Raw genomic sequence first — 26,568 nt, forward strand, 5'->3', positions numbered from 1 at the left:
AATTAATTCCAATTCAGCAGTCTCTCGTTGGAGTCTGTTTTTTGAAGCTTTTTTGTTGAAGTATAGCCACTCTTAGGTCTGTGATCGAGTGACCAGAGAGATTGAAGTGTTCTCCAACTGGTTTTTGAATGTTATAATTCTTGACGTCTGATTTGTGTCCATTCATTCTTTTACGTAGAGACTGTCCAGTTTGGCCAATGTACATGGCAGAGGGGCATTGCTGGCACATGATGGCATATATCACATTGGTAGATGCGCAGGTGAACGAGCCTCTGATAGTGTGGCTGATATGATTAGGCCCTATGATGGTATCCCCTGAATAGATATGTGGACAGAGTTGGCAACAGGCTTTGTTGCAAGGATAGGTTCCTGGGTTAGTGGTTCTGTTGTGTGGTGTGTGGTTGCTGGTGAGTATTTGCTTCAGATTGGGGGGCTGTCTGTAAGCAAGGACTGGTCTGTCTCCCAAGATCTGTGAGAGTGATGGCTCGTTCTTCAGGATAGGTTGTAGATCCTTGACGATGCGTTGGAGAGGTTTTAGTTGGGGGCTGAAGGTGATGGCTAGTGGCGTTCTGTTGTTTTCTTTGTTGGACCTGTCCTGTAGTAGGTGACTTCTGGGTACTCTTCTGGCTCTGTCAATCTACAACCTATCCTGAAGGACGAGTATCAGTCTCACAGATCTTGGGAGACAGACCAGTCCTTGCTTACAGACAGCCCCCCAATCTGAAGCAAATATTCACCAGCAACCACACACCACACAACAGAACCACTAACCCAGGAACCTATCCTTGCAACAAAGCCCGTTGCCAACTCTGTCCACATATCTATTCAGGGGATACTATCATAGGGCCTAATCACATCAGCCACACTATCAGAGGCTCGTTCACCTGCCCATCTACCAATGTGATATATGCCATCATGTGCCAGCAATGCCCCTCTGCCATGTACATTGGCCAAACTGGACAGTCTCTACGTAAAAGAATGAATGGACACAAATCAGACGTCAAGAATTATAACATTCAAAAACCAGTTGGAGAACACTTCAATCTCTCTGGTCACTCGATCACAGACCTAAGAGTGGCTATACCTCAACAAAAAAGCTTCAAAAAAAGACTCCAACGAGAGACTGCTGAATTGGAATTAATTTGCAAACTGGATACAATTAACTTAGGCTTGAATAGAGACTGGGAATGGATGAGTCATTAAACAAAGTAAAACTATTTCCCCATGGTATTTCTCCCTCCCACCCCACCCCCCACTGTTCCTCTGATATTCTTGTTAACTGTTGGAATTAGCCTACCTTGCTTGTCACCATGAAAGGTTTTCCTCCTTTCCCCCCCCCCCTGCTGCTGGTGATGGCTTATCTTAAGTGATCACTCTCCTTACAGTGTGTATGATAAACCCATTGTTTCATGTTCTCTGTGTGTGTGTATATAAATCTCTCCTCTGTTTTTTCCACCAAATGCATCCGATGAAGTGAGCTGTAGCTCACGAAAGCTTATGCTCTAATAAATTTGTTAGTCTCTAAGGTGCCACAAGTACTCCTTTTCTTTTTGCGAATACAGACTAACACGGCTGCTACTCTGAAACCGGTGATGTTTATGTGACCATCGCTTACTAACAACGTAATGTCCAGGAAGTGGATCTCTTGTGTGGACTGGTCCAGGCTGAGGTTGATGGTCGGATGCTGAAATGAAGAAACAGATTGGCAGAAGAGTACCCAGAAGTTACCTACTATAGGACAGGCCCAACAAAGAAAATAACAGAACGCCACTAGCCGTCACCTTCAGCCCCCAACTAAAACCTCTCCAGCGCATCATCAAGGATCTACAAGCTATCCTGAAGGATGACCCATCACTCTCACAGATCTTGGGAGACAGGCCAGTCCTTGCTTACAGACAGCCCCCCCCAACCTGAAGCAAATACTCACCAGCAACCACACACCACACAACAAGAACACTAACCCAGGAACCTATCCTTGCAACAAAGCCCGTTGCTAACTCTGTCCACATATCTATTCAGGGGACACCATCATAGGGCCTAATCACATCAGCCACACTATCAGAGGCTCTTTCACCTACACATCTACCAATGTGATATATGCCATCATGTGCCAGCAATGCCCCTCTGCCATTTATATTGGCCAAACCAGACAGTCTCTACGTAAAAGAATAAATGGTCACAAATCAGATGTCAAGAATTATAACATTCAAAAACCAGTCGGAGAACACTTCAATTTCTTTGGTCACTCGATTACAGACCTAAAAGTGGCAATTCAACAAAAAAACTTCAAAAACAGACTCCAATGAGAGACTGCTGAATTGGAATTAATTTGCAAACTGGATACGATTATATGAATTTAGGATTGAATAAAGACTGGGAGTGGATGGGTCATTACACAAAGGAAAACTATTTCCCCATGTTTATTACCCTCACCCGACCCCCCACTGTTCCTCAGAGTTCTTGTTAACTGCTGGAAATGGCCCACCTTGATTATCACTACAAAAGGGTGGGTTTTGGGATTTTTTTTTCCCCTCTCTAGCATGCTGGTAATAGCTCACCTTACCTGATCACTCTCATTACAGTGTGTATGGTAACACCCATTGTTTCATGTTCTCTGTGTATATAAAATCTCCCCACTGTATTTTCCACTGCATGCATCCGATAAAGTGAGCTGTAGCTCACGAAAGCTTATGCTCAAATAAATTTGTTAGTCTCTAAGGTGCCACAAGTACCCCTTTTCTTTTCGCGGATACAGACTAACACGGCTGCTACTCTGAAATGTGTCGCTATGCACGTGTATGTCTCTGTGTGTGTATATATATGCACACTGTATTTATCTCTCTGTATGCATGTACATATGTGAATCAAATCTGATCAGGTTTGGCTCAATTTTTCCGTTCTCTGAGCTATGTAAGTTTGCTGTGTGGGTCTCTCAGGTGTGCATTCAAACTGCTGATGTTGTCTTTTCTGTGTGTGTTAAAAAACTGTTAGCCCTCTTTATAAGTGCAGAGGTTTGCCCTCATGTCCTTGACCAAAATGTCCCCTTACCAGGAAGTTTATTGTTAACTATCCTCAACCACCTCCTTATGTGGGTATGTTTTCTGTGGTGCTTTGTGCACATAGCCATGATTCAACAATGCACTTAAGCACATGCTTAAATGTAAGCCCATGAGTAGTTATGCTTACAGTTAAGCATGTGTTTAATTGATTTGTTAAATTGGGGCTGTAGTTTTTTTTTAAGCCCTTCAGGATTCTTTGGGATAAAAGACACTTTTATAAATGTTGTATGTTACAATAACTAACTACACAATTATCTGTGAAGCTACAGATATATCTATATAAATATATATGAGAGCGAGAACCCCTTGTTTCTGATTAACAGGAGAGTTCTTGAATTTGGGTAGAAGAAGAGAGTTGGTGTTCATTATCATGCATCACTGAAGGTTTAAAGGTCAAACAATGACAAATGTAAAGGATAGTTTGAGCAAGTTCCATGCTATAAACCTGTTTCTATAGTTAACAGGAGAGATTTCACACTGGACAGTCAGAGTCTGTGTTGCACCCTTTTGACCAAATGAGGCAGTTAATAAGAATGCACTTATACTTGCACCAGATTTCCATTGGCATTACAGGAAGACTTCAGCTAGACATCTCTGCTCTATAAAGGAATCTATACAAGCTTGAGATTCAGGATCTGACATCCTTCTTACATACTGTTGTTCAAACTACCTCATTCATCCACCAATTAGTTAGAGTGGCAACATGAGGAACCATTTTTTATTTATGGAGATAGTATAACATCATGCTACAGAACATCATATTTCAAGCAGAATACCATAGATAAGTTTGACATTATTGTTTGAGAAGGCCAAATAATGATATGTATGGAAGCTTGAGTAAAGAGTATATAAGAAAGTCCAAATTTGGCCCATTTAAAATGTATGTACTTTCACTTAATAGTCTAACTTCACAGGATTTTCATAATGAGAACAGTTTTGGGGCTTTTTATTTAAAAAAAAAAAACAAATGGTTGTTATTTTCCCTCAAATCTTCCCACTCAATGCACAACCCAAATATAGGTCATGGGCTAGGAATCTTCAAGGAAGGACTCCTTCCCCAAGGATGCAGAGCAGATCTGAAGCTGTGAGACTACATTAACCCTTGTATCTCCTTAGCAAAGATGCTGGGTGAATAGCTCCACAGCAGCAGATTCTTGACCCCTGCTATGATCCTGCAGACTAACAAACAGGATTTGCTGTAGAGCTGTGCACCCATTGTCCCTCCCCCCACCCCAACCCTGCTTCCACCTTTGTGCAGAAGAACCACATGCAGACAAATGCTAGGATCTTCCCTATCCTTGTAGGAAGTACCAAATTTGTACTGAGAGGAGATCATAGAATAATATAATAATAGAATATTAGGGTTGGAAGAGACCTCAGGAGGTCATCTAGTCCAATCCCCTGCTCAAAGCAGGACCAACACCAACTGAGATGCTGAAAAGTTTGCAATTCTGACCATTTCTCCCAACAGCTGTCAAAATATAGGTGAGATCTGTGCCCAATGGAACTAGAAGAAAACAAAACCAGAAAAATATATGTGGGTGGTCTCATGTTTCCTAACCCCACTTGCATTTCTATCACTCTCCCCTAAAGCCTACTGTAAGGCTCCATCTCACGGCTGATTCTAATTATGCCATAGTGCAGGGGTGGGAAACTCAGAGCAGGAACTGTTCCTTAATCTGTGCATTGCACCATACCAAACACACTCACACTTAATAAGTAAGTAATAACTACACTCACCAGCAAGCCACACAGCATTTTCTTTATCACTAAAGACCTTTGTTCAAGCAGAAATATTGGCTAGATCAGAAGCGATGTGAATTCATTCAAACAGCAGTAGTGTTCAATAAGGGTAATGCAGTCATCCTCTTTGCTACCTAGCCCTGTTGTTAACAGTGATTTTACAGTTCACAGGATGTAGAATACTATGTTATACAAGCTTGCAATTAAAATATTGAATAGTCTAAAACATAAAGGCTAAATTCTGCCTATATTTGGGCATATATGGCATCTACTGAATTATATGTGCATATGCATGTGCAAAGAACTTGGTCCTAAACATCAGACATAGAAAAGGTCCTGGAGTTTCTTATATTAGAATTAATCTTAATTAATCAGTTCGCTCATTGTATTAGTATACAGAGGGTTGGTTATACAGAAAAACCATGACTTTTGTTTTACTGGACTTTATCTTTAGCAGCCATTTATGTGCATGTGTATGTGTCTATATGTATATTTCTATGCATATCTTAATAAAGGATTGCATTTCCTATCCAACACAAGAGAATATTGATTTAAAAACATATTTAAAATAGTGTTCTTTGAGAGGATACCATGGACCTGACTCCAGCATAGTTCTGATGACCTGCAGCTTCCATTGAAGTCATTGGAAGGATCAGGTCCATTTTTATTTTAGAGACAGTTGTGTTTATATGAGAAGCTGCATTGAATCAAACTGATTTGAAAACTAGCAGCAATGCCAAAAATCAAAGGAAAAGGACTGCTAAATAAGTAATGAAATGTGCAACATGGTAACCCAGAATAAAACAGAGAAGTTCAAAATGTTCAAAATAGCTTACATTCTCCGGGCTTTTGTTAAAGTAATTGCTAAGTTAATTTCATCTTTCATGTTCCAAAGCTCTCGTCTTCTTTCTTACTGTAGATATTCATTATTCTAAGTAATTTTGAGTGATTCTGCAAAAGCCCTAAAGGAGAAGGAGATAGGCACTTGATAACATTAACCCTTGGAGTTGTCATGCCTTATTGTATCTGTGTGAAAATTTGTATAGCACAAAGTTGTATTGAATAGAGGACTAATAAAGCAGAACTATATTACTTTAAAAGTGTATCATTTCAACGTCCATGGCAGTAAAATGTAGTTTGGTTTGTTTATTTGTTCAGTTGTGTGTGTCTTGGTTACAAAACACTACAGTATTTTTTACAGGTAACCTTCTTTGTTGAATCTGACATAACCATTTCACTTCCCATGAAAAACTGTGCAATATATCTCTTGTTGCAATCTGATCAATGATAGCAGATGTACTTTAGAAAAGGTTTCCATATGGTAACCCAGATGTTCATTCTCTCCTTATGAAAGAATTATTGTAACTTTCATAGTAAGGACAGTGTTATGGTAAATAAGTCTATGGCAGATACAGAATAATTCTTCAGTCACTCTATATTTTGGGGACTTGAAAATAAAAATAAATCTTCTATATGTTGTTGTTTTTCTACTTTTGGGACATAATTGTCTTTACAGAATAATCACATAAAATACTCATGATAAACATTACATAGAAAAAATGGTCATTCATTAGCTTGGGAATAAAACTATAATTACAGTTATGGGGCTTTGAGGCGATTACAAAGAGATGCAAGCTAATTGCACAGTTTAAGGTTGCTAATTTAATAGCGAGTTAAAACACAGTAATCAGCTGAAGAGAAATACACCACAATATTTTAAAAGGATCAGAGTATTAGAATTTATTATATCCCTCCTCCTTTCCTCCTGCTTTAATCACTTTAGAGTCTAAAGCTGTGCAGGCAGTATTCCTTATAAATGGAATCATGTGATGCATACATTAAATCAAAAGTGCACCTTCGTTTGGCATCTACAATCAAGAGCTAGGGAATAAGCAGGCTATTCTGCCAGAATTTTGCTATACTGGCGCTTGATGGTGATACACAGTATTTCTCATCTGCAGAACAAACTGCAGCATTTCTTCCCGCAGCAGTGTGTCAGCCATTGGCTTTCCTGTGACACGTGAGGGATAGAGCCTTCTCTGTGTCTTTTCTCACCCATCTGTGTGCAGGGCACTGATAGGCCAAGCTGATGCGCAGGCAGTTTATCATCTTGATCTCCCACTGAGTCAGGGAGCTCTCCTGTCATCAGTATTGATTTCAGAGGATGGACTAAATTTCCTAGGATTTCCATTAAGAATTAAGAAAAAAGCTATAAGCACGCAGGGTAGCCAGGCAGACATGGATATGAAATGGCACTGTGAAACCTCTCAGGTAGCTTCTTCTATCACAGCTGATGCAGAGCACAGACTAAGCACTGCAGCATGCAGGGTTTAAGATACCATTAGTCTAACAGCAAAATAAAGGCATTTGCACCGATTACTAAAAATGACTTTTTTAAAAAAATTAGAATATGTCTTCTTGGAGATTGCATGTCATTAATATTGAGATTGAATTTCTGCACAATATCTGTTAAATATAGAAAGGTTTTTAAATTTTAATATCATTTTACAAGAAAATAACTCTTTAAAACCTGGGCATGGATGCTTCCTTTTTATCTGCTGCTTTACATAGAGATTTTTTTAGCATGTTGCTGCAAAAGAGTAAAAAGGGGGGTGGAGGGGAAATTCAGAAACCTCCAATAAAAGCATGAATAAAAACTGCTTAAAATAGTTGCCAGGCTGCTTCGTTATTAATAACCTAGTAATTATTCTAAAAAACTGCTTAAACCCTGACCATGCATGCTTTTTATTTTGGCACATAATGTGTGTTTGTGTGTGTGCGTGTGCATGCATGGATTTTTTTGTTTTTTTTTTGTTTTTGTTTCTGAGCATTTGCAAAACTGGAATTTCTGTGAGTTATATGCATGTTTTGTTAACATAGAATGAATACAAATGAATGACTAAATCTGATGAACAAATATTTCATAATATGTAATGCAAAATAGCATCATATTTCTTTTAACTAATTCATTTTAATTTTTAGGGGGAAAATATCTGCATGCCAGTGATAATGAAAGCATTTGTGTGTTTTTTTAGAAGATTGATTATTTATTTGCTCATTTCTAACATCAAAAGCAAGCTGTTTTTATTAACAAACCTCCAAAGCATCAATTTAAAGTAGCATTGATCACAAAGCTTGAAAGATTACAAATACTTGAAAACAAGTAGTAAGGTGTGTGTTTGTGTGTGTGTGAACACTGAGCTCTTTTGGGAGCAATGTGATCCCTTCCCAGTCGTTAGACTCCACAACAATAGTGAAAATGCTTATTATTATAGACTCTACATGCACCATGGGAATTAAAGCTAGGAAAAGCAGGACTGTTACCGGATGGGACAACTGTATGCTGATAGTGAGTACAGACAATAGGTAATGGAGGAGTAGAGTGGATGAAAGGGGATTAGGGTCTTTAAAGGGGATGAGGTAGGAATCTCTATACTAGAAGGGGGATAAGGTAGCAACCGCTATACTAGAAAAAGTATATTTTCACATCTTATACTTATTATGAGACAGAAGTTAAAGGAGGAAAAGCTTTCTTGATTACTTGTTTTGTTTCAGAGGAAAATATATTTAGGAAGAGCATTGTAGGAATGTACTTTGATTTACAAGTTATGAACATTAACTGATATGTTGAGCCAGTTTTGTATTTTTATGACATGTTTGTAAAAAGGTTATGTATAGAATTGGATCTAAATTATCTTAATCTTTTAGATGGTAGTATATATATTTGGATGACAGATAGTGCTCCTATCATTAGGAGTTATGGGATTAAATCTCAAAATTTGGTCATTGTGGCTTATTTGGTATACTGTATAAATTCCATGCATTGGGTGACAAGGTTACATTAACAGGAGGGTTTTTTACAGAGATTTTTTCATCTCATTTTTTAAACATACATGCTTACATTTATTAAAATATTAATGTATATTGTGATTCTCATGATACTGATCATCTCTAATGCTAATCTTGTTTCTCCCTCCCCCATCACTGTTTTATCTGAATATTTTTGGTTATGTTAGATTATCTCAGTTCCAATAACTCTGGCCGTGTGACATTTTAGATGATAGTACATGTTCAGCCAGAAAATTTAGTGAAATGAGTTTGCCATTCCCAGCTCTACTCCCTAATAGACAGTCTTCCACATCACCTAGGCATCATACATAATTTGACACAGCTGACAGCCTTTACTTAGAAGAGGCTTAGGGTTGAGCCAGCATGGAAATTGAATTGCTTTTCGACTCCCTAATATTAATGATCCTTCCAGGTCAGCACAGAAGTAATTGGCAGGGCAGCCTGAGGAACTGTGTATTAAATCTGCTTAAATTGTAGCTAGACTGTGGAGGGATGCATCCAGATAACTTACAGAAAGTGAATTTAGGTTATGCTTCTATTTGCTTAATATAAGAAGTGCTAGAGTTATGGCAATCTCAAAGACCAACATCTGTACTCTAGAGTTTTGTATTGAAATGAGCTTTCTGACCTTCAAGAAAACAATGATTATAAACTACTCTAGGAAATTTTTCCTCAGATGCTTCTGAAAAGCAAATAAGCACAGGTATCTTGATGTGGATTATATCCTGAAGTGTAGCAATTTACCTATATTAAGAGCTTTTCTCTAAAAACTTGTGAATAAATAATGATAATAAATAAATAATGAAAAATCAAATTAATATTGTCCCTGCTTTCTAATCATTGAAATATATGTACATTTAAAATAGTCCTTTAATCAGTCAGAGTTAGTATTCACCTGGGCAGCATAATTATGTGGGTAATTGTACTTTTAAGTCAGGAATCAATATTCTATAGAAATTCAGAAGAGATAGACAGCCTAAAAACAGTTAAAAACTTGACTGTGCTTCAGGACTTTGAGTAATTCTGATTAAGCAAGAAATCCTAGGCACAGTGAGGGAAGATATTCTTTCATGTGTGGGTGGGGGATGTGCACATGCATGTATGTGCAATTGAGGCAACCTGAAAAATTAACAGTTGTCAGCACTACTTTGCTGTGGGGAAGCCCAGAGTGGGCATAGCTGCTTCCTGTTTTCAATTCAGTAAGTGTACCTGTCTACAGAGACAAAGAACAAAAAAAAATGGAATCAAATAATGATGCTCAACATATACAATATATGCTTCTGAGATTGTACCTGGTAAATGTTTTTAATAAAATAAAATCATGATGGTAGTGCACCAGTGTAATTTAGCCTACAGGGAATTAGAATGGGAAAATATGCATTAAGAGATCTTGTCCACCAGCAAGCAGGATTTCTCCCTACATTCTGTTCTTGAGTGCAAATCATTTACCTATACAGTAGCTTATGGCCCGTCCACCACTTCCATTAAGAGACTACTCCTTAGTCTGATACAGCTCAATGTTATGAACATTTCTTGATACTCAGCTCATCTTTTCTGTGTCTCAATTTCATCCCACTGCTTCTAGTTACACTGATTGTTCTGCTTTCTTGGCGTCTTTGTATTTAAATTTAAATTTTCATTTAACCAAGAAATATATAAGGAGCCAAATTCATCTCTAGTCTAACTTTGTTGATATCAGTGAAGTTACAACAGAGATAAATCTGACCCATTATTTCTTTCTGGTCTGTCTATTTACCCATAAATGAATTCCTTGAAATCTTTCTGGTAATATGCACCATCCTAGAACTTTATGCAGAATTCTGTAAGGATGGTATAATGAAGGACAAAAGCTTTCTAAGGCTCCTAAGTCACTTAGGAGCTGAAGTTGCATTGAAAGTCAAAGGACTGGAAATCAAGGAGATTTAGGCTTTAATGGCCAGATTCTTAAAGATATTTAGATGCCTAAGGATAGACAGCTAATGAGATTTCAGAAATCCCTTCATGCCCAGTGGGAGTTAGGTACCCAGGCACTTTCAAAAATCTCTCTAGGTGCCTATCTAAATCTCTAGGTGCCTAAATACCTTTAAAATCTGCCCCCAGGTGCTTTTCAATATGTTACCCAAAGTTTACATTTGCAGCCCCAAACTGTATGTGCATCTTTTTCTTTAATTGTATTGCACTGCAGGTTTGAATCCAATTTGCTGTACTTGACCACTGCTAGGAATTTTTGTCACTACTGCTTTTTCAGGTTTTCTTTTCCTCTGTTTCAGATTATTTTCCCCTATTCCCCTTATCTATTAATTTGCATTTTTCCATGTTGAATCATATTTAGTAACGTACTGCTCATATAGTATTTCTGCTTTCTCTGTGTCCCTTAGTATTGTTTTTTTTTTCAGTCCTCACTGGTATTTGCAATACTTCCCAATTTAGTTTCCTTTAATTTTCTTATGCCTTACATACATTGGTTGAAATCCTGGCCCCATCAAAGTCAGTGGGAGTTTTGTCATTGAGTTCAGAAGGGCCAGGATTTCATCCCTTTGTGTAGTCTGCATAGAGAAATGATCAAAATAAATGGATAAAGAAAGCTTCAGACCAGATTTGTCCAGGGAACTTGTACAAGCTTAAATGTTAGAGCTGATTCAAACATTTTCAACATTTTTTGAATATTTTGGTTGAAATTTCAATAACTTGGAAAATGTTGACAAGTTCTGTTCAATGCGTATTTGGCAGTACAACTTAATAATCATATTTGCACCTATTGTAGTCACCAAAGATTGCCTTAAAATAAAATTTTCCAAGCTACTGACTGATCTACCCATAGCAACTACCTATACTGTCACAAAAAATGACTTTACACTTCATATTATATTGCATGTTCCAACAGTACTTTTGTTTCTCTGGTTTCTGCTGTTGTTGCTACTCTCATATTCTTGTTTTTCCTTTTCTGACCTGTTTCACACATTTTCAGACAGTGATGTAATAGCCCACTCCTGTGTTGTGGCCATCATCTGATTTTGACTTTATTTTTTCTCTGTGATTTATAAATAGGTATCGCTGTAGATGCACATCTAAATATATATAGAATGTACCCCTTATCCAACGTCATATCCTGTCATCACTCTGTGTCATAATAAGTGTAATAAGTGATCATATTACTTACAATAATAAGTGTTGTAAGTGATCATAAGAGATACTGAGCATCCTCAACTCACATATACTTCAGCTCATCATCTCTTAGCTAAATAAAATTTCACTTAGAGGGCCAATCTAATACCCATGATCTCAATGGGAGCCCTCCTATTGATTTTATTGGGTGTTGGATTATGGCCGTATCATGCAGCTATGCTCAGAAAAGGGACTCTGTAGAAACATTTCCTTCATATGCTACAGACCCATTTCCTGTGTTAATTTTGAGTCATTCCATTTGACTTTATTGACAACCATACATTTTGGCTAATTTTTACTTCAGTAGTCACTATAGGGCCAACATTACTAAGGGCAAATGAGGTGGATTTAATTTTGGGGCTTGCATGTCACCATCAGAATTACTAAATTGCAGCTGCAGAGTATTTACGTGGAAATGTACAAAAATATACACTGCAATTGCACCTTAAACTACACTGACAGTTATCACCCTTGAAATCTTTACACCTTTGTCTTTGCTGCTAGATAATGTCAGCACTGCTTTCCCCATTTTTCCTATGAAAGGTCTACCTAGGGAATAACATGAATAGTATGGTAGCAAAGACATCTGAGAAAGTTGTAAAGGCAACCACTATGTAATACATCTCAGGGTTACTGGTGATGATGCATGAGCCAGAAAGCACACAGACTGACTTTCAGATCTCATTGTTTTTGCACAGCAAGCAGTTAATGAAGGAAATAATAGTAACTTCTTAGCTGGTCAGAATTTATCTGTCAATTTGTCTAATCCTGATACTCTGGAAACCTGAATTGGGGAATTGAGGTGTCCAGCCTAGTCCTAAAGGAACCCATCACTGGACATTTTTAAAAGCAGGTTAGACAAAAACCTGTCAAGGATGGTCTAAATCAGGGTCGGCAACCTTTCAGAAGTGGTGTGCGAAGTCTTCATTTATGCACTCTAATTTAAGGTTTTGCATGCCAGTAATACATTTTAATGTTTTAGAAGGTCTCTTTCTATAAGTCTATAATATATAACTAAACTATTGTTCTATGTAAAGTAAATAAGGTTTTTAAAATGTTTAAGAAGCTTCATTTAAAATTAAATTAAAATGCAGAGCCCCCCGGACCAGTGGCCAGGGCCACCGAAAATCAACTTGTTTGCCGCCTTTGACACGTGTGCCATAGGTTGCCTACCCCGGTCTAAATAATTCTGCCATGAGTGAAGGGGACTTCACTGAAGGGCCCTTCTAGTCCTATGATTCTATCTATATGGACTAATCCTGATTCTGTGCTAACTTCTTTGCAATACTTGCTCAAAGTGAAATATAGATAAGTCATTTGAACCAATAAAAAGGTTACTGTTCTTGGAGATAGCTGGATCCTTTTTTGCAATATACATAAGCTGCAGCATGATGAGCTTTAGTAGCTGATTCATGACCCTTGCTCCTTTCTTGAAATGTGCTGAAACTGACTTCTGTAGCAGACCTCACACTATGCTTTCTATGGCCAAGTGTCCAAAGAGTATCAGAGATTAAAGACAGCTTTTCAGCTTCAGATACTGAACTAACGCAACTGTACTAAGGCAACTGAAATAAGCTGGGTAACTGAGCTAAAAATAGACCAGAAAGCAAAAAATTTAAATTCAGATCACTTTGTTTTTAAGCAAGGACCTTAAATTTACTGATTAAGGACCAGTTAACTGATTGTTAATTACATAAGGAACCTTTCAAAAATTATCCAACCAAAAAAAATTCACCCAATGGTTTCCTACATATGAAGAAAGCCACCACTATGAGAAAATGTCTAGATAGTTATAATTCCTGGTCATATCTCTCCTTTCACACAGTTTTGGCAAAACTTCCATACAATAGGTCTTTGGGGTAGGTACCATGTTTTCTTATATATTTGTAAAGTAGCAAGCACAATGGAGCCTCGATCCTGAATGGGACTTCTAGGCACTACCATCTACATACAATTAATAATAATAAGACCAGTGAAAATAAATATTTTCCCTGACACATTTATAAACTAATTCAATGGTTTGTTAGACTACAATAGACATTAACAGTAGGGGTCATATATTGATGTCACTGTTAAGATATAGAATGCCCTAATGGAAAGACATTCCCTTAGCCATTTTTGTATCCAAATTAAGTGTATTGGAGGCTATCAAGAAGTTGACAGTTTTTCTGTCACAGTTTTTCTGACTGACTAGTGTCTGCATCTCTTTTACTGTGCCTTCTTTCTCAACAATATCCCTGCCAACTAATGCTTGGGATCCTAGGACATATCCTGTCTTTTTTACTCCAGTTCAATGAGCCAAAATATGCAACTACCGTTACTCACATTTTTATCCAATACCTGGGAACTACAAATTATTGACATCCATCCACTTGGATTCTTCACTCCATCATGGGCAAATTCAAATTCTTCACTCCATCATTGGCATGTTGGCAGTCACCTGAAACTGCATCATTTCAGGTTCCTGCTCATCACACAGAATCCATGTAAGGAGTGATAATGCTTTAAGAACAACATTTGTGTTATCACATTATAAAGGCATTTGGTAGCCAGGATAAAATTTCACCTGATCTTTGTGTCACAGTTTAACTGACCCATACTTAGCTTTGCTTGAATTAATAACAATATTCACAGTTACCTTGCATTCCATATAATCCTTTATTAAAATTCCAGCACATGCATTTTCATGTCTGAAATCAGCTGCTTCATTGTAAAGGACTACCCAAAAAATCATAGCCACTGCACCCTGTGGCTACCAGGCTTCCCATCAAGAATCAGGCTACCATTGCTCATAGAGGTGCAATACTTAGTAGCATTTTATCAAAGGGCAACATGGGTGACAAAAAGCATAATCAGGCAAAATTGTTCTGGGCATCAGTGTTCACATCTCAATAATTAAATTCTTCACACCAAGAGCAAGAACTGAGAGCCAGCATAATCCAGGTTAAGAGAGATCTAGCCATGTGGCTACTTTACTTTCCCAGGTGCTATTCATGCCAAACTTCAGCTGAAAGGATTTTTTATATAACTGTATGCCGATAACCAATATAGTCATTTACTTGTTTTTTTAGTGGATTTGAGCTTTTCCCGCAGTCACTAAGTCAGATGTGTTATCAGTCCTCTCTTATACAGTTCTTTGTATGAGTACACATACACTGTGTCAGTAATAAGAACAGGAATACTTGTGGCACCCTAGAGACTAACAAATTTAATGGATGCTTGGGGATAGCCCAGGATTTCAGGTGCTCCTTGGAGGGAAGAAAAGGCAGAAATGACCCTTTGGTCCTTGCAAAATCATTACCCTTTTAGATAATAAACTACTGTACAATTCCATAAATGTGTTCCTCTTGTCTTCCTCTGAACATGATCCTAAGAGTTGCACATATTAACAGGAGTGGTAGCCCAAGACAGTAAAATTAAATATAAAACAGGTGAGCCATCCTGGCTTTCTAGTGACAGTATAACATACTGGATCTGATTTCAGTTCCTGAGCTGCCCAGTTTCTGAGATGCTAGGATGGCTAGAGAGGTCTTGATACTGTAGAAGCTCAGCCCCTGTGATCACCATCACTCTGCAAAGGGACTCGTTCTGCAGCAAACATTGCTATGACACACAATCTTTAGGGGTGAGGTAAGTAAAAGAGGTTAAATTAAGGGATTTTGAAAGACCAACAGCCAAAGCCCATGTTCAGTAATCCCTAGTACACTAGTACTTGTTTTTTTGTTTTGTTTTGTTTTGTTTTTAGGTGGGATTTGGGAGGAGGGCTGACATTTGCCTAGGATCTTCCGTTGTAGAATTAACAAGAAAAATGAAAAAAGGAAAAAAGAAAAAGTATTATTTCATTATGGCCTCATTTTTAAAGGAGCAAGATCCCTCCACTTGGGTGGACTTTGCAGAACATTTGAGGTATTGATTGCAATTCCTGGAGACTGAAGTTTTTTACCGCACAGCATTTAAAGCAGTAGCAATCAATGTGCCTCATACTTAAAATGGAACAGGACACCATTGGGACCGAGAGGGTAATTCAGTCTCTGTGCCTATTCATGGTTGGGTCTCTGGTGAAGCTGCCAACAAGGATTCCATTTACTGCCAATTGTGACAGTTTTTAATGACATTTTTGATGATAAAGACACCCATCCACTGAAGTCATTAACTATTTCAGCTACTCTAAACCACAGAGCAACCATCAGACAGTAACAACTTCCTGTCTGTCTGGGCAACATGTGACCCTGTGAAGGAAAGGGGAATGGCTCTGAATTTATTTAGCAGTTTCCTGAGACATCCATTCCCCTTTCTTGGCAATTTGCTAATATATCAAAAATACTGAAAGAAACTGTAATTATTTACAGACGTTTGAGGAGAAAAAGTTTTAGTTCCCAACTCTGACCACCTAATGTGATTAAGAGATCAGAAGAGGAAAGGTGTTAAAAGAACATTACATTGTCTGAACTTTTTCTGAACATCATTAAGATTAGAAATTGTTGAGTAGTGTTTTTACCAGATAGTCTAGGTAATTTTTTGAACCACAATTAAAGATAGTCAAAAGATTTAGGGAGAGGGTACTGCTTGTGCTAGGGAATTCTTTGTTAGGTCTTTGTGGGTTCTCTTGTAGAAACAGGAATGTGCTTGACATCTGTAATCAAACCACTGATAGTCCTTGTTGCAGTTGTCTGTTTCAGATTATGAGCACCATAAGCCTAAAAACTGTCTTGCCTTATTTTAGAATCTCTCCGCATACTTGGCCAATACAGCCAGGGTTCTATGTTGACCTGAACACTATACTGCAGTTGTGTGTAACCTGCAGCCCGTGGGTAACCTGCAGCCCATGTGTCACATGTGGCCCATCAGGGTAATCTGATTGTGGCTGCGAGACATTTTGCTGATGTTGACTGTCCACAGGCACGGCCCCCCGCAGCTCCCAGTGGCCACGGTTCGCTGTTCCCAGCCAATGGGAGCTGCAGGAAGCAGCGGCCAGCACGTTCCTACGGTCATGCCTGCAGAGGGTCAACATCAGCAAAATATCTTGGGGCCCGCAATCAGATTAGCCTGATGGGCTGCTTGCGGGCTGCAGGTTGCCCACTGCTGCTATACTGGCTTTATTCCAAGGATCTTTCCAACTGTATTACCTGACAAAGAAAGAAGGTTAGAAAAAGCAGGTGGCTGGTTGATTACCACTGACTGCATTTAACAGTTTAATTTGTATTCTATATAAGGAAAGTCTCCTTTATTCCCTTACAGAAGTCAAATTGAAGAAAAAACAGTGATGGTATCCCAAGCTCCACCGATTAATCATGCTCATCCTGCTTGTGACATCAAAATAAGATGCCACTTTTAATATATTGTGCTGATCTTCATAATATGGTATTTTTTTCTTTGTGTTCTATCAGCAGTGAAAAGCTAATGCTATAATTAGGCTTCAGGGTCAATGTCCCACTGAAACAAATGGGAGCAGCTCTTATTTCTCAGAGCCATTGTTTCAGGCTGTCTCCAGGCTCAGGTGGACATCACTGCATCCATTCACACTTAACTCATCTTTTGAATAAGGGCCTGATTCTCATTTAAACCAAGGCTATTTTATGCCACTAGTGCAAAGGGGTTGTGGACTTAATGCAAATAAAAATCTGTCCCTTTAAACAATTTTAAACAAAAACTTAGATTCTAGAGCTGAAGAGCCACCTCTAAGCCAAGGCCCAATAAGCCACCCTATTTGATCCCTGCCTGAACACTTCACAACTGTGAAGAATGGGATTTTTTCCAAGGGTGTGCAACAATTTGCTTTTGCACTCAGGAAACTGATGAAGTGTTGTTCAACACAACAAGGTCAGTAGCCTCAAAGAGGATTCCTTCCTCAGCAGATATTTGAGTCTTTAGAGCAGCCATGGGCAACTGCTGTGAAATTTGGAGCTAATCTTGTTTAAATTCACCTTTTGGGGCAGCTAATTAGTTATTTCTCTCTCAAAGAGAAAACTATTCTGTGGTGAGGATGGCTGACTGAAAATTTTCATGCTTGAAGAGAGAATTGCAAATATTTGCTTTCCACCCATTCCACTTCGATGTAGAAATCTCAGGCATTTCACCAGCCATATCTCTGTAATGATTCAGTAGTGAAAAGCAGTTTCTGTATTTCACAATGGTTACTAATAGCTCTTTTCAGACTGGTGGAAAATGTGTACTGAGCCCTGAATTGAGTAATTTGATTTGTGACCCCCTAGCTTCTCAATGTACTACCATTACCATGCACCCTCTCTGCTGTAACTTTAATAAACTCTGATTATTCCATAGAAGTGAAATATTCCATCTTCTGATTATTATGGGGATAAATAAAACTTAAGAAGTCTGCAAACACTTCTCATATAAAACAGTGGCTGAAAGGCTGTCTTGGGAAACTCCTGTAGCTAGGGTTGCCATTTTTGGTTGGACATATTCCTGGGGGTTTCATCACATGACATAATTTTTAATTAAAGATTAATCTTTAATTCTTGGAGACTCCAGCACAATCCATTAAGGTTTGCAAACCCATCTGTAGACCCTCCTTCAAAGAAGAGAAGAGTAAAACAACCAGCCTCCCAAAAAAGATAAGGCCACAGGTGAAAAATATTGCCAGAGACTTTATTTACTGTCTATCCTTAAGTTGTCATGAGGCACTGTGAGGATACATAAAGCAAAGAGATTTGGTAGCACAGTATAGAGGTTTTCTGGCTGCAAAAGACAATATGGAATATGTGTCTGAATAAGTTTTATCTTTTCTTGGTATACCTTTGTCAAAATTTCAGTTTGAGCAGGCACTGAATAGGGGATCGATGCAGGCAGGCTTTGTCTCTACAGATTTTAGTACCCATTCCTTTACAATTACTGGTGTTCTCTCCATTGTGTCTTTGGATTTGCCAGGATACAGGATTAAGCAGATTGGCTGTTAGATGGCAATCTGGAAGGTTTGAGAGTTAGGTTTATCCACAACAAGGGCCATAATGATGTTGCAGAAGAAGATTATTGAACATTGTTTGTGTTTTTCCAAACCAGTGATATGAAATAATACAAACAGGTGTGGATTTGTGGACATTTGTATCTGTTTGAGGAGGAACGAAAGGCAGTCTCTAGAAACTAGTAAGTGGTGGGTGTGCTGTTAGCTGATGCCAAGCTTCACTAGAGAAGAATGAGTCAGTGTAGTGAGGAATCAGCCACAGGTAATATTCACATTACTTCTGGCATCTGTCTGCTTCTGCTGTGCTGTTAGTGGAAGCAATCTGGGAGCAAAGTTGCTTGACAGTGTATTTCATATTAATGGAGGTTTCATACTTCTAAAGACATTGACAAAGCTGAGCTGCACAATGCAACTTGCTGCCAAGAATGAGAATAGAAAACCATGAGGGATATTAAGGTTAAATAAAGTCATTCAGAGTCAAAATTACTAATTTCAAGAAATATGCTGAGGTTGAGCAGAGGGAAGTCATGGGATGTTCATTTGGGTGAATGCCTTTACTATTCTACCCACCTGTTTCAACTAGGATTTCAAAATGCATTAGAAACTATTTTGAATATATTACTTTCAAGATTTATTGATGAACATATCTCTTTGGTTGGGATCTCTAAAATTAATTCCTTTCTGGTAGATTTAATTAAAGTAGGCCCCCTCAATGTAGCTGTTAGGAATCGCTTACTAATTGTGTAAATTATTTGGCAGAAATCAGAAGGAACAACACAAAATAAAAGGTTTCAGAAATTTAATTTTCTAAACCCACATTTTTCTCTGTCATAAATATGTCAGAAATGTGTAAAGGCAAATAGAGAAAAGACAGGCTGCAGATGTGAGGTTTATAGACCCATTAGAACCATTTCAAATCCAGTTCAAAATAAATATGAGAATTCTAGTGTCAAATCCAGTTTGTAGGAGTGTCACAAGGCGCTGAGGATTGAAAAAATTTAGGTTCAACCCATTTTTTCCATGACTGAAGCTGAACTTATAGACAAGGTTTGGAGTTCATGCACATTTGCCTAGGTTTGCAGCTTTGCTAAAAGCTGAAGCAGGCCTATTGTCCACATTGTAAAATGTCAAATTTAGATGGGCAACAGAAGCAGCATCATTATTCGGAAGAGAAGAAAGCAAATTAAAATCAACATCCACACTTTTAAAGGGAAACAGCAGCATGGCCCAATGAATAAGGCAATAGAATAAGAATCAAACCTAATAAACTGACAATCTTTGACCACAGGCAAACAATTTACCCTTATTGTACCTCAGTTTTCCCATCTGTAAAATGAGGATAATGCTTACATACCTTTATAAAGAACTTCAAGTTTTTTACTGACTAAAAAGCATTATACTGACTAAAAAGCATATTTTAAAAGAGCGGTAAGTAGGAAGCTAAGGAGGGCTGCTCTCCAGCTGGATAGAGTGGTGTCTGAATTAATTTTGTTGCAGGCCATCACTTGCAAACATCAGTGGGCTAGGGGAGCATATGTGTACTATGGCTATGTGGCGGTACATGGAGAGGAAACATCTGGAGCTGTCTGAAAATAAGGTGGTCGTGGCAGTGTGCTACAACAAAGCAGTTCTCATAAAGAGAGGAGGGGTGTGTGTGTGTACACATGTCCATAGGCATCTGCTGCAAAGCTATGGCAGCAACCAGGTCTGGCATTAGAATGGGTGTGAGTGGCACACACTGCGGAGGCACCAGCTAACTGTATGTCTGGGAATTTATACTATACATTTCAAAATTCTATGAGAGAGAGAAGGAACACAGTTGGTTTCAACTACCTGATGGAGTTAGGGAGAACAGCCTGCTAGTCTGTCCCGTTGCATGCCAGTATCACAGTAGCCAAGGTAAATTATTGAATACTTTTTCTTGGTTTTCCATAAAGATCAGAGATCTCATGTAAGACTGTAGGGTATGTCTCCCCTACAAATGAAAATGTGCCTGTAGAATGGTGAGGCATACTTGTGCCAGCTGTAATCTAGCTAGTTTGGGTAACAATAGTAGTGAAGACATGGCAACGCAGGCTGCAGAATAGGTTAGCTGCCAAGTACAAGCCCACTGGGGACACTGGATACATGCCTGGGTTGCTAGCCCACATTGAAACCCATGCCATCAGATCATCACTGTGTGTACAGCTACACTAGAAGCGCTGCAGTGGTGCAGCTGCACTGACGCAGCTGTGCTGCTGTAGAGCTTCTGGTGAAAACACCCTAAACTGATGGGAGAGAGTTCTCCCATTGGATTAATTACTCCACCTCCCATGAGAGGCAGTAGCTATGTCAGCCAATACACTGGATCTCCCAGGATCACTATGGGCATTTCAAAATCCCCCATTGGAATCTTCTGGTCTAGAAAGAAAGTCCCTGCTTGGAGCTTTCTGTACAGGTCAGTGTTCCCTGAAGATGCGTGCTTCATGCACCTTCCCTGTCCACCCCATGTTGATATCAGTGAAACGCCCCAGTGATCCACAAGTGCTGGCAATATCATAGAGAATTACCCCTTTCTATTGATATATTCCATCGCAAGACAGTCCGGAGCCAAAATTGGAATATGCATTCCATCTATTTCCCCACTGCAGTTAGGGAATCCCACAGCCGCAGTTAGGGAATCCCATTGCCGCAAAGCCAGTCATTTGCAAGAGTCACAGTCTTTCGGAGCAGGATTTGATTAATGGCCCTGCACACTTGCATGAAAGCAACCCCCATGATGGACTTCCGGACTCCAAACCGATTCACGACTGACTGGTAGCAGTCTGGAGTTGCTAGCTTCCACACACCGATTGCCACACGCTTCTCCACCAAGAGGGCAGCTCTTATTTTGTTATCCTTGCGTAAGAACATAAGAACGGCCGTACTGGGTCAGACCAAAGCTCCATCTAGCCCAGTATCCTGTCTTCCGACAGTGGCCAATGCCAGCTGTCCCAGAGGGAATGAACAAAACAGGTAATCATCAAGTGATCCATTCCTTGTCACCCATCCCAGCTTCTGGCAAACAGAGGCTAGGGACACCATCCCTGCCCATCCTGGCCACTAGCCATCGATGGACCTATCCTCGATGAATTTATCTAGTTCTTTTTTGAATCCTGTTATAGTCTTGGCCTTCACAACATCCTCTAGCAAGGAGTTCCACAGATTGACTGCATTGTGTGAAAAAATGCTACATTTTGTTTGTTTTAAACCTGCTGTCTATTAATTTCATTTGGTGACCCCTAATTTTTGTGTTATGAGAAGGAGTAAATAACACTTCCTTATTTCCTTTCTCCACACCAGTCATGATTTTATAGACCTCAATCATATCCCCCCTTAGTTGTCTCTTTTTGAGGCTGAAAAGTCCCAGTCTTATTAATCTCTCCTCATATAGCAGCCATTTCATACCCCTAATTATTTTGTTGCCCTTTTCTGAACCTTTTTCCAATTCCAATATATCATTTTTGAGATGGGACGACCACATCTGGACGCAGTATTCAAGATTTATATAGAGGCAATATGATATTTTCTGTCTTATTATCTCTCCCTTTCTTAATGATTCCCAACATTCTGTTCACTTTTTTGACTGCTGCTGCACATTGAGTGGATGTTTTCAGAGAACAATCCACAGTGACTCCAAGATCTCTTTCTTGAGTGGTAACAGTTGATTTAGACCCCATCATTTTATACATATAGTTGGGATTATATTGCCTAGTCACCCAGTTTTGAGAGATCCTTTTGTATCTCTTCGGAGTCTTCCTGGGACTTAACCATCTTGAGTAGTTTTGTATCATCTGCAAATTTTGCCGCCTCACTGTTTACTTCTTTTTCCAGACCCATGAGCGGACCGTCCATCTTATTCCATGTCAGCTTACTTTGCTTAAGGGCCTTTGGTGAGGGATCTTGTCAAAGATTTTCTGAAAATCTAAATACACGATATCCACTGGATCCTCCTTGTCCACATGCTTGTTGATCCCCTTAAAGAATTCTTGTAGATTTGTGAGGCATGATTTCCCTTTAAAAAAATCATGTTGTCTCTTCCCCAACAAATTATGAAAAGGAGTACTTGTGGCACCTTAGAGACTAACAAATTTATTAGAGCATAAGCTTTCGTGAGCTACAGCTCACTTCATCGGATGCATTTGGTGGAAAAAACAGAGGAGAGATTTATATACACACACACAGAGAACATGAAACAATGGGTTTATCATACACACTGTAAGGAGAGTGATCACTTAAGATAAGCCATCACCAACAGCAGGGGGGGGAAGGAGGAAAACCTTTCATGGTGACAAGCAGGTAGGCTAATTCCAGCAGTTAACAAGAATATCAGAGGAACAGTGGGGGGTAGGGTGGGAGGGAGAAATACCATGGGGAAATAGTTTTACTTTGTGTAATGACTCATCCATTCCCAGTCTCTATTCAAGCCTAAGTTAATTGTATCCAGTTTGCAAATTAATTCCAATTCAGCAGTCTCTCGTTGGAGTCTGTTTTTGAAGCTTTTTGTTGAGTATAGCCACTCTTAGGTCTGTGATCGAGTGACCAGAGAGATTGAAGTGTTCTCCAACGGGTTTTTGAATGTTATAATTCTTGACGTCTGATTTGTGTCCATTCATTCTTTTACGTAGAGACTGTCCAGTTTGGCCAATGTACATGGCAGAGGGGCATTGCTGGCACATGAGGGCATATATCACATTGGTAGATGCGCAGGTGAACGAGCCTCTGATAGTGTGGCTGATGTGATTAGGCCCTATGATGGTATCCCCTGAATAGATATGTGGACAGAGTTGGCAACGGGCTTTGTTGCAAGGATAGGTTCCTGGGTTAGTGGTTCTGTTGTGTGGTGTGTGGTTGCTGGTGAGTATTTGCTTCAGATTGGGGGGCTGTCTGTAAGCAAGGACTGGTCTGTCTCCCAAGATCTGAGAGAGCGATGGCTCGTCCTTCAGGATAGGTTGTAGATCCTTGATGATGCGTTGGAGGGGTTTTAGTTGGGGGCTGAAGGTGATGGCTAGTGGCGTTCAACAGAATCAATCATTGATCCAGGAGAAAAAACATCTTTTCACCTTGAATGGTCCCATAGAATATGTGCTAACTACTTACCCTAAGCTATCTGTTTGATCTTTTCTTTAGCTGTGACCCTCTGAGTACCTTTCCCATACATAAGGAAGAGTTCAAAAGCTTGTCTTCTCACCAACAGTACTTGGCCCAGAGAACCTCATTCCCTTTGTCTCTCTAATTTTTTGGCCCAGGTGACCTTTTCTGATAATAATAATTTTGACTCAATCCATAGCAACCTCCAGGCTGGGCAAAAAAAGAGTTTGTAACTAGCTCAGAGAAGCAAAATCCAAACAAAAAAATCTCACAGGCTCACATACTGAGACTGGAACCTACCCAAGCCCAGTTTCATGGGAATTCAAGGTTTAAAGTTTCAGAGTAGCAGCCGTGTTAGTCTGTATTCGCAAAAAGAAAAGGAGTACTTGTGGCACCTTAGAGACTAACAAATTTATTTGAGCATAAGCTTTCGTGAGCTACAGCTCACTTCATCGGATGCATTTGGTGGAAAAAACAGAGGGGAGATTGATATACACACACAGAGAACATGAAACAATGGATTTTATCATACACACTGTAAGGAGAGTGATCACTTAAGATAAGCCATCACCAGCACCGGGGGGGTGGGGGGGAAGGCGGAAAACCTTTCATGGTGACAAGCAAGATAGGCTATTTCCAGCAGTTAACAAGAATATCTGAGGAACAGTGGGGGGTGGGGTGGGGGGGAGAAATACCATGGGGAAATAGTTTTACTTTGTGTAATGACTCATCCATTCCCAGTCTCTATTCAAGCCTAAGTTAATTGTATCCAGTTTGCAAATTAATTCCAATTCAGCAGTCTCTCGTTGGAGTCTGTTTTTGAAGCTTTTTTGTTGAAGGATAGCCACCCTCAGGTCTGTAATCGAGTGACCGGAGAGATTAAAGTGTTCTCCAACTGGTTTTTGAATGTTATAATTCTTGACGTCTGATTTGTGTCCATTTATTCTTTTCCGTAGAGACTGTCCAGTTTGACCAATGTCCATGGCAGAGGGACATTGCTGGCACATGATGGCATATATCAAATTGGTAGATGTGCAGGTGAATGAGCCTCTGATAGTGTGGCTGATGTGATTAGGCCCTATGATGGTGTCCCCTGAATAGATATGTGGACAGAGTTGGCAACGGGCTTTGTTGCAAGGATAGGTTCCTGGGTTAGTGGTTGTGGTGTGTGGTTGCTGGTGAGTATTTGCTTCAGACTTGGAGGTTGTCTGTAAGCAAGGACTGGCCTGTCTCCCAAGATCTGTGAGAGTGATGGGTCGTCCTTCAGGATAGGTTGTAGATCCTTGATGATGCGTTGGAGAGTGTGTGTTTTACAAGTGTCTAGCTATATGCCCCTTCCACTCTGATGGTTTTAGATAGTCCCTTTCTAGCTATGGATACATGATTGGTCTTCTTGTTGAAGTCAAAGGAAGTAGCACACATGCTTTTGGAGGCAGTATTTTCCCCAAAGTTTGTACAAGGCTTTTAGCAAAGCTGTTCAATGGCTCTTGAAAATAAATTGCCTAAAAACCCTGAACATTTCATTTAGTTTTTCAAACTTTTATCTTTCTTTATTTTTGCTATAACAAATTAACATGAGTAATTCAGCAAAACAGGAATAAATGACAAGCAAAAAGTGATACATGCAAACATCCTTGCATACCATAATGCAGCTTTCCACTATTCCTGACTAACAAACAGCATCGAAGATAGAGTCTGGATAAAGAGACATTGGGAGTCAGTACTCCATCCCCATCAAAGTAAAATTGCGCAATCCTCCAAATATTAGCGTTGTTATTAAAAGGTTTCCAGATAGTAATTTCCTAATGGTTCTCAACTATTTCAGCTTGCCAGTCCCTTATTCAAAGTTAAAAATGTGCACAACCCCTTTACATTTACTGTAAAAGTAAGAGTAAAAATGTATCCGTGATAACAATGAGAAGCCTGCATAATTTATTTGTGTGTGTGTTTTGAAGGTTAACAGAGCATATTTGACCTTGAAGGGTAAGGGTGTACAAAGAGAGGGGGATTAACATTTTCTTTGCTTTAGTTTGTAATATAATTTTCACAACCACCTCCCGATGGTCTTTTGTGCCCCTGGGTACTGCATCCACCGGTTGAGATATACTGTCTTAGCTCTCATTCATCAGAATAGTCAAGGTTGTCACCAGATTCATCTGTTAGCAATAATCAATTTATTAAAGAAAATGTCTTAGTAAGAATGGACCAACCAATGAGATGAGATTATCATTCAGATTCTGATCATTCAAATTGCTGAATTTCTGCAATTCCTATCAAGAGCAAAGAGGCAATTAGCGCCTTAAAGGTTCAGATCCATTAGTTTTTACTCAGGCAAAATTCCCACTGACATCAGTATGAGTGTTGCCTAAGAAAGACCAAAGGCCTGATCCTGTAACCATGGAAGTCAGTTGGAGGTTTGGCATTGATTTTGATTGGAGCAGGAAGTCAATGGAATTACATCAGGGATAAATTTAGCTGGTAGACTTGCTTCTGAGAATCTGAACCTCAGTACAAATCTAATCAAGAGGAGGGATGAATTTAAAATACAGCTAGGAGTGTTTGATTTACAAATTATTTTAAGGTATATTTTAAATTGTCTTTCTTTTATGAATGTTGACCCTTTAATAAAAATTATGCTGCCATTAAAAGAAGGGAAATAATGGTGGTTGCAAAGAACAGACTTTGATGGGAGGTGATAGATATGTTTAATGATGCCATTTT

The 26,568-nt window shown here is 39.2% G+C and overlaps 1 protein-coding gene across 49 annotated transcripts in view; it reads left to right on the forward strand.

Annotated features, from left to right (window-relative positions):
• Positions 1-26,568, forward strand: part of NRXN1 (neurexin 1) — a 1,286,326-nt gene that overhangs the window by 1,191,087 nt on the left and 68,671 nt on the right. For 2 of the 49 annotated variants that reach the window (XM_038395458.2, XM_038395459.2), the window contains exon 1: positions 6,931-7,073. The exons of 45 other annotated variants lie outside the window; for them this stretch is intronic. In XM_038395458.2, coding sequence (XP_038251386.1) covers positions 7,041-7,073 — 33 coding nt within the window. In that variant the 5' untranslated portion in view covers positions 6,931-7,040. Of the gene's footprint in view, positions 1-6,930; positions 7,074-8,060; positions 8,152-26,568 lie in introns of those variants that run through there. 2 more of the 49 variants (XM_043511940.1, XM_043511939.1) reach the window with 2 other exon arrangements.

The sequence above is a fragment of the Dermochelys coriacea genome, chromosome 3, assembly GCF_009764565.3.
Source record: "Dermochelys coriacea isolate rDerCor1 chromosome 3, rDerCor1.pri.v4, whole genome shotgun sequence".
Classification (NCBI taxonomy): Eukaryota; Metazoa; Chordata; order Testudines; family Dermochelyidae; genus Dermochelys; species Dermochelys coriacea.